The following is a 9,743-nucleotide window of genomic DNA, read 5'->3' on the forward strand; positions in this document are numbered from 1 at the left end:
AAACAAGGTTTTAATTCAAACCCAAAGAAATAACTTTAGTATCTTCTTTGAAACAAAATAATGTTTTAAAATAAAAATAAACTAAAAAAACCATAATATCCTCTTTGAGACTAAACAAAAGATGATCCTAAAAGTTGGGGTATCACTTATAGCTAACCAGATTCTTATTTACTTTGGTTGATAAGCTTCATCTTTTCAGACCTGCATGCTTATTCAGCCGACCCATACGCAATGATCAGCAGGTGTATCCTTACGCCGAAGAAATCCTCTCTTGATGACATCAATGATTTGCTTATTGAACGATTCCCTAGACAGCCTTTTGTTTTCATGAGTACGGATAGGACGCTCAATGAAAGAGATCAGGGAGATTATCAAGACTTCCTAAACCCTTTGAATCCAAAAGGGTTGCCCCCTATAAGTTGGTCTTAAAGGAAAACTGTCCGGTCATTCTGCTTAGGAACCTAAATCCAACAGAGGGATTGTACAACGACACGAGGCTTATTTGCAAACACCTTAGGCAACATGCACTTTGTGCAGAAATTGCAGTAGGCCAACATCGAGGCAAGAGAGTGATTCTGCCTAGGATTCCCCTTCAAACATCTGATAATGAAAAAAATGGCATTCCTTTTAAACGCACACAGTTTCCAGTGAAGCTGTGTTTTGCTATGACCATCAATAAGTCACAGGGTCAGACATTAGATCGGGTTGGTATCTATCTATGTGAACTTGTGCTTTCACACGGACAGTTATACATTGCTTTGTCTCGGGCTAAAATGGCCAGTGCAGTTAAGGTCCTTATAATGCCACCAACATTTTCCCCTGCTAATATTGTGCCTGAATCTAAAACAAGGAATGTTGTCTATCGTGACATCCTTGAATTAGCTGCTAAATGACTATCTATACTAAGGTATTCCCGACTTGGTAGATTTATACAAGCTTTTTCTGGACTTGCTAACAGCTTTTATTAGACTTGCCTCTTGCTTTCCCTTCTGTTTTTGTTCTGCCATAACCTTGTGGCCTTTCGTACACCTTTGGTGCAGAATGGGTGATCTTTTGTTTATCGACGACATAAAGCCTGGGATGAAATCTTGGACAGCTATAGTAACAGTCCAAGAAAAATTGAATGTTGGCTCTGCACCCTCCACTGCAACAAAATGGCAAAAGTTTATTTTTGTTGACTCAAAGGTATGCTTATATTACTATTCAAAGCTTGTTGGCGAGATTTATTTTCCCCTAATGCTATGCATCTTTGATAGTGAATAGCACCTTTATTGTTTCGGACTCAATACCCATAAAGTAGCCAAATTTTCCTATGCGACTTATTTTTTCCAGGGGTCAAAAGTCCAGGGAGTACTTTTGTGAGAACCCGTAATTTTCCATTTTCTAGGTTTCTTATATTTTAAAAGGCTTGTTTTCTGCATTTTCATGATTAGGAAAATTTCTAGATATTTTTAAGGAGCAGATAGAGTTTTTAGGTGATTTTTCTAGTATCGAATAGTTTTTGAGAAATTAAGAGCGTATACCGAACGTGGGACCCACTAGTGCGAAAAGTTTAGAAAAATTCGGCCAACTAGGTTAAGTTTTGGATACTGGGTTTAAATTATCGGGTGTTAAGAGATAAATAGAGGTTGCTATTTGGATTGGTTTGAGAGGAAACAAAAAGGATAGAGATGCATTAATTAGGTGACAAGTGTCACTTGGCTATTGGATTGAACTTTTGACTACTATTCCATGTCTTACCATTTGACTTAATAAACTAAAACTTTACCAAAAATTACTCCATTTGCAAGCTCAAAGGGCCGGCTCTCTCAAACAAGGAAAGAAAGAAAACCTCTTCAATTTCTTGATTCCCTCTTGCTCAAATCCAATCACTCAACCATCTACTCTTGTTTTTGTTCCATAGAAACCCTTAAGGGAGTGTTTGTGAGTTGTTTTGTGGAGTTATTTGGAAAGCTAAAGTGGTTAATTGCTCTCTCTCTTGTGTTTACCAAGGTGAGTGGTGAAGGACTCCTTTCCACCCTCTAATAATGTTTAATTCATGCTTGGTGATAGTATGAGATGCAAGTTTATGGATTAATCTTGATTTTTGGTTGAATTGGTGAAGTTTTATAATTATTGGTGATTTTTCTGATTTAATATGAATATGATTATGTGGGCATGTATGATGATTGGAATTGGTATGTAATGAAGCTAGGAGGTGGAAAAAGTGGTTAATTGCAAGAAATTTCTGTTTTGGAAGAAAATTGAAAAACTAGGGTTTCAAAGTTATACATTCTGCCCGGTTTTGTAGCTCATGGTTAGAGGCCGAATTGACTTTGAATTAAAACATGAAAGTTGTAGGAAATAATATTTTAGATGTGCCTACAAAATTTCAGGTCAATCAGAGTAGCGTAGCTTGAGAAAAGTCGAAATTACCCTTGCTGTCCTGGTTTTACCCGAAATTGGGAATTGCTTCTGTAATGGGTTATTTTGATTGAGAATGCTTCTGAATTGGTTGTTGAGGTCTTCTGATGAAATGTATCCCTGTTTCTAAGCTTTCATATGGCTTTGGAATTACTGGATTTGGACTTAAGTAGGCTGATTTATGCTGTTTGAACCAAAATGTGGTTTGTGAATCTGTTTTTGCGGTTCTGGTGTAGTATATTGCATTTTTTACCTGATTGAACTAGAAACTGGTCTGATTAGCCTTCTTCAACATTGTAGCCCTATCTTTTAGCTTCGAAATGGTGGGTCTTGCACCTTCATATGATAATCGTAGTGCCTTTGGTGCCATTACCGTAAAATGATGTCAAAAACTATTTTTTTGGTTTTGAGCTTAACTTTCATTTCCGGACTTTTTCCTAGCTTGAATTGTACTTGTACTACTTGGAACTTACTGAATGGATATTTAATGAACTTATTTTGTGTGTGCCTTTGGGGGTGATTGAGGAAAACAAAAGAAGCCTTGATGGCTGGAAAAGTAAAGAGAGACAAGGGGAAGTGCTGTCCAAATGTTTGTAGGAGCTTCGGTGCAGTCTCGGGAGATTTGCTATATCTTGATGTAGAAATGTCGGAATTGAGTTCTGCTTGTTGCGTTTTAAACTAGATTCATAGGGCTATAAACCGTGTGAATTTCAGATCCTGTTTCTATTTGTCCAATTTATGGTGATTTTTCAAAGTTGACTGAAATCTTGTACCTGTTCTGTCCTCCACTGGATAAAGCAGCAACTTGCGACTTGAATTCGACTGACTTACCTTCTGAATCTTACAATAGTGTTTTCTGGAAAGTTATAGCCCTTTGAATGTATTTTCCAACGGTATAACTTTTATTAATTTTGGACTTACAAAACTTGAGATATGATTTTTCATATAAGGTCGTGCGGAACTGGAAAAATTCTGTTTTCCTAGTATTGATCTTGCTTTCATTATCTACTTCGAATTTGGATTTGGTTAGTCATTGTAGGAAGGGCTTTGAGGTTGTTCATGCTTTTAAGACTAATTGTTATCTTTTCACTCCGAGGTCACCTCTTTGCTTTGCATTAATGGTTCTTTTGACTAGGCATACGGCTCGTAACCGAGTCTCACTTGCGAATTCCATACTCGGTCTTGGAGTCGAGTCTTAAGTGTTTGCCTTGATTGTTCTAGGAGGTAACGACGAGTAAAGCCACGCTTGGGAAGGAAACTTTTGAAATTATCCTTGTTTGATCTGGTGAGTGTACCACTCCCCTGAGTTATTGTTAAACTGGTTTTCTGTACTTGCAACTTGCTACTTGAATATCTTTCCTGACCGTTTATCTTGTATGAGACGAGGGTGTACTTTATCACACTCGTTCTCTTGCCTGTACTGAACAAACTGGAATCTATTACTGGTACTTGTTATGTACTTGAACTTGTTACTTGCACTTGTATTCGATCGTTTGGAAGTGTGTCCACGATCGTCCTGTTAAACTTGATCGTCCTGTTAAACCTGAGCTCAACCTCATGGGGAGTTAATTAAATCGAGCCATGCAAGGGCTTGGTCGAGAAAATTGACAATCCGTGGGTGCCTGTTTTATGGAATCTTTGAGTATTGAGACTCTTGATTCCGGTATACTTGAGTATTACCATTCCTGTTTCTATTTGGCGTTCGGGCCCGGTAAGGGTTATTAATGGTGAACAGGATTCGGCGTTAAAGCGGTGTTCTACTGGATTGGTTTTCTTTAGTTGGAAGTTGACGAAGGGTCAACGTAGTCGGATCAAGTACTGCAACGGGAAATTGGCTCCTGAGAGTCATCTGTATCCTTTCTGTCTTAGTTGTTTATATATCTCCTTATTTGGTACACCTATGTGATTAATTGAGCATGAAGTTCCTTGGTTCTTGACTGTTATTATTTTTGGTACCTCATTGAGCTTATAGCTCACCCTGTTTTGTTATCCTTGTTTTCCTTACAGGAAAATCTTTTGGGAACAATGATATTTGGAAGCATGAGTTGAGCTAGATATATATTCTTTTGTATAGCTCCTCAAGAGATATAAACCTTGAATGTATTTCGATCCAACAACTCCCTTTTGATTTGTAAATTTGCAATCATGTATTTATATATATATATATATAAGTGTTTAATCATGTACATGTGTTATCCCGCTCGAACGTGTTCATTCTTTTGGCTACATGGAGTTCAATGACATTACTGAGATTTCGGACGAGTATAGTATCCAAGTGTGAAAAAATAAAAATCTGGCAGGGATTTCGACAATATTATGAGATGGTAAGTTACATTTAACTTGGAGGTTTCCCAATCGTTCGTTTTCTTTGGTTTCTATCACGCGTGCTATAGAGTTGGGAGTGATTTGACCCCGTAGTCCTGGCGAGAGCTGGACAGGCGGTCCGCCGAACCCTTTGGTTTGCCTTAGGGGGAGGTGGGGCTGTCACAACTTTTTGACTATGCCATACAGAAAATGGGTCCTAAACTCAAGCTTTACAAAAGATATCGCATCTCAAATGCTGAAGTCAGGGCTACTACTGAAAGGTTCCAGCTTGATGGACTTAAGCTCCAGTGGATTATAAGCACCAAAACTGTTGTGGAGGAAATTGATGAAGCTAATTCAAGTGTGTTGCCATTCCACTTTGATTTCACCGCTTATAAAGACTTGCCTCCTTACGCAGACATGAAATATGAAACTGTTGGTCAGTATAGATCACAACTTATGGAATTTTTCTATCGCACTTATATGAAAGAAAAGGTGAATCTGATTTTTTCTTTTTTTTTCTTAATATAGATGTCATTGGAATAGTCATCCATGCATCGTCGGTTATTCCAGTACATGGAGGTTCATGTGAATCACTGGTGCAAAAATTTTGGCTTGTGAATGAAGAGTAAACTCTTTTCTTTGCTTCATTATGAATCATGAAACAGTTGACACAATTACCTCATTAGTATAAAAATAATAGCCATTTCTCTGTTCTTGTTATTACATAGAATGAATCCTATTCTGCTGCCTCTTTGGAATGAGTTCACTGAAAATGAAGGAAAATCTATCACGGAACTGAAAGACAAGCATCCTATTTTAATATGTCACAGGCTCAATGTTGTTATGTACAATGGTAAGTGGAATAATTGTTGATCGTCATTCGTAGTTATACGTTATGCTCACTTGCCTTTGTATTAATACTTTGTCTGGCTATCTTTGCCTGCTAGGAATTGCTTTGTCAACCAGGAATGACTCAATTATTCTTGTCAATGCACCAGTCATAGAAGCTAATCAGCTAAAGCATTGGTTTTTTCTCTTTCTTCCTAAAATTTTTCCAGATCTTCTTGCATGCCATTGCTTACCATTTCGTATTACCATTTGCGTTCATGTTTTTCACCAGGGCTGCTAGAAATGAAAGAAGCTTTGCTGGCCTTTTTGAGGATAACATGCATGCTAAACAGAGCCCTCAGCTATTTCACCAATCACAGCAAAAAATTATTTCTATCATTGATGTTGTTCCAACATAGAAGGTTTACATTTGTGCCTATTTTTTATCTTTCCCCCCTTTTCCAGTATGCAGCAAAAAAACTAACCTGCCTCTTTCATTTTCGATAACTTTCAGATTTCATGGGTTAAGGCACAAGTTTCTTTCCAGCACATCATTCAAAAATATTACTACATGGGTTGCGTAAAATGCCACCGCATGACTGCTGCAAACTTTGGAACTACGTTCACTTGCAACCACAGTAATGAAAAACAGCAGGCTTCTCCCAGGAAAGCAATCTCGACTTGCTGCTAATTGCTTTATGCGAAGTTACTGCCTTTTGCTCAAAAACAACATATTCTCTAATCTTAACTCATGCTTTATTACATGCAGGTGCCATTTTGATGTAGACCTCATCGACCACATTGATACACTCACTGCATCTGTGTTTGGTGACTTAGCTGAAACCTTGCTCACATTTATTGCACTTGAAGCAATGAATTATCACGAAGAGGTTTGATAGATATCTATAAAAGGTCTAAGATGATTTTTAAACAACATAATGACCTTTTATTGCTTTTATATATATAATGCAGGATTGCCGCTGGAAAAGGTCCACAAGAACTACAATCAAAGATGTTCATAATACAGTTAAAGCCAACAGCTATCAAGGATGGGGGGCATCAGCATTATACTATTGTCTACTGTTTTGAGGATACAAGCTCTAAAGAATCTGCTAACAAGTTTGTAGATCCTGATGTCCAGGCTATTTCTCAGGAAATTGGCAATGCTATCCCAACAAATGCACCACCAGGTTTGTATGTATTAGAGAAAATCTTTTAACGTTATACATGCTCAATTTATTACTCTCGCTGATGCTTCTCAATAAATTGCTGTTTAGAAAATCAAGTTTCTTCATCAAAGGTGCGAATTCGTCTCGATGCAAAGTTTGACCAATCTAAAGATGCAAATGACAATACGTCCAAAGATGAGAAGGCAACCAATCGCAAAAAGGCAAAGAAAAATTGATTGCCTTTTTGTCCCTTGGTTTTCTAGCTATAAAACCAGGTGTTTGTGTCTTTTGCTAATGCTTAAAGCATTCATTTCATTGCAGCTTTTGAAGCAATATCTAGAACTTATAACCTACCTTTTTGAAGCCTTTGCTTTATCTAAACAACTATTTGAGAAGTATTGCTATCTCTTGTTAGTCATTACACTATCTGCTACAATTCTATAATATTAATTGGATGACTTTTGTTCATAGCTCCACAGCTTTTAACATCTAGATGCCGAATTCCAATTAATGCAAACACAATAACTATATTCATTGATGCACGCTTTTATTTTCAGCCAATGCTGCATCCAACGCCTACCTACATTCAGGAATTTCAGCCAATAATAACTCATTTATATTAAATGCCTCTCTCTCTCTCCCCCCTCTCTCTCTCAACTGATTGTTTAAAAATGCTACATAGTCATATTGGCACTTTTCCTTCCAGCACCTCTTCCCCTCTTTAAGCCTTTTTCTACACACCAAATCAGCCGAAACTGCAACTTCGTTGCGAATATATCTAAACAATAAAATTAGCCACCCCTCTTTTTGGAATAGAAAATTTCTCCAAACCTTTCTACGTACAAATGAATGGGACAAAAAACCCGTTTAAAAGATGGGAGTTAGTTCGAGTTGTCGACAAAGTCAAGTTTTATCTTCGCACATTTGATCGTAAAAAGATCCATGTGGCAACCGGTGTTAAAAGGCAGGAGGGAAAAATAATATACTCTATCGAAAAAAAATTTACAGAGGCTTTCCCTATGGTATTTACGTACATGGGTGAACCATCATTATTTTCACTTGCATCGGTTAAACAATGGTTGCAAAATATCATCCTTATTTCTTCACAGGCATTCGTACCCCAAGGCAAGTATCCTTTCCTGATTACGCCTTTGTTATAGAATACATGAAAATCTGATTGTTTTCTTTTTCCCGTAAAACCTCCAAAGATTACCCGAATATTAAATGGACAGCCTTGGTGCTATGTACTCTTTTGCACATATATGGAGAAACAGGTGCTCTTAATAACCGATTGAGGCTCTTGAATTACGTGTATCATATATTTACAAATCTCTTCTATTTGCAGAAAATTCCTGTGGAAATGTTTCGATATAATAACTTTGCAGAGGGACAGACCATTACAGTTAAACACGGCCTTGCTGAGTAGAGTCTAAAAATCACAGATCATTGTTTTGGAGGCGAATGGGAATTTTTTTGCAAGCACAACTATATTAACCTAAATGACATGATTTTCTTGCGAAAAAGAGCAAACTTCATATATGATGCACTGCCTTTCTCGACCAATCGGCTACAAATCTGGACACGCTGGACCTTGCCCTTATCAATGATCCCTTACGAATTCTTCGTTTCACAAGGAAGCTACAATTCTATTTCTCTTATACACTATTCCTAAATTATATATGCACTCACACATCCTTTTCTTTCATTACAGAAAATATCACAACCCAGCCGAGCGCAACTTTGGTCACCTCATCAATCAATCGATTCTTTTCTCATGATCTTATGGCATTGGATGCTTTTTACCAAATTTTTTCTTCCGCTGCTAAGTATTCAATTGTGTGCACTTTCTTAAACATATCCATGGTTTTCTAATCAACTCCTCCTTTATTTATCTTTGTTACACAAATTTGTTTCTTTTCCAGGAAGTTCCCAAACATGCTCATCCAAGATTACATGAGTCAAGAACCCCAACTATGGTCCTCACAAGCGGAACTAAAAGCTATATCATTGGAATGATCGACAATAGATTTCACCAAAACTGGAACACATTTGTTAACGATCATGGTCCAGTCCCATACAACCCTTGCTGTTTTAATTTTCGGAATCAATGGCATAGAAATCATGTATCCATGGCATCATACATTTCACCTTTAATATATTAGTCGCTTTGATTACCAGATTAGTATATCGCATCCATTACCAGATTAGCTTGTTCCATTTGTTTAGCAGTTTTCGATTGTTAACCAATACATATACCTCCACTATTACTTCTGATCTAATATTACTTATCAACAAAGCCAACTACTATTTACACAATTTTAATCCTTCATGGGCATTCACGTTTTATATTCCACCGCACGAAGCGCGGTTTACCTCTCCTAGTTCTCTCTCTAGTAGGGAGCCAAAATCCCCCTAGTGGGTGTTTTTGAAAAGTAACTTTCAAAACTTAAAAATTTTTGTACCGTCTACCTTTTCCCAAAAAGGTCCCACCTTTCTAGGCATTAGAGCATAGATATACCTCGCCTTCAACAAACATTGATAAAATTCATAAGCATTTATGCATTATCATGGGCTGTCTTCTTCGAAAAAGTTAGCATAAATAAAATATCTTCAGCTGAAGTACTTCATTGATGCACTAGATGCCAAGTAGATTGTTGATATGTTTTTAGTTTCGTAAATCTTTCCTCTCTATTTCTATTTTAGTATCATAACTCTTCCCTTTTTTTCTTTAATTGTAGTTTCTACTTCCTTGTTGTTTATTGTTCGTGGTAATTGGCTTGTGCTTCTATTTTTGCTGCGTTTATCTTCTATTAAAATTTCGGTGGCTATTTATAATTTTTCTATTTTGAATCCAAGCTAGTAATTGCTGAGGAATCCTTGAAAATTGGTTTAAATGACTGAGGAATTAGAAGAAGTGTTAAGGAAATTTGCTTTAATAGACAAGGAAGGAGATAGAGTCCAGCTTAATGGAGGGGATGTTTCTCAAGGGATTGAGGAATGCCGAATGAGTATTATTGTTAAGTAGTGGGAGAGAAA

At 37.1% G+C, this 9,743-nt stretch overlaps 1 protein-coding gene across 1 annotated transcript; it reads left to right on the forward strand.

Annotated features, from left to right (window-relative positions):
• Nucleotides 1-231: 231 nt before the first annotated feature.
• On the forward strand, nt 232-893 carry LOC113739149 (uncharacterized). Its single transcript, XM_027266393.1, has 2 exons — nt 232-418; nt 538-893. Exons 1-2 carry the CDS (start codon nt 232-234, stop codon nt 891-893), a joined length of 543 nt encoding a protein of 180 aa, XP_027122194.1.
• The last annotated feature ends 8,850 nt before the right edge of the window (nt 894-9,743 follow it).

Source organism: Coffea arabica, chromosome 4c (genome assembly GCF_036785885.1).
Source record: "Coffea arabica cultivar ET-39 chromosome 4c, Coffea Arabica ET-39 HiFi, whole genome shotgun sequence".
NCBI lineage: Eukaryota > Viridiplantae > Streptophyta > Magnoliopsida > Gentianales > Rubiaceae > Coffea > Coffea arabica.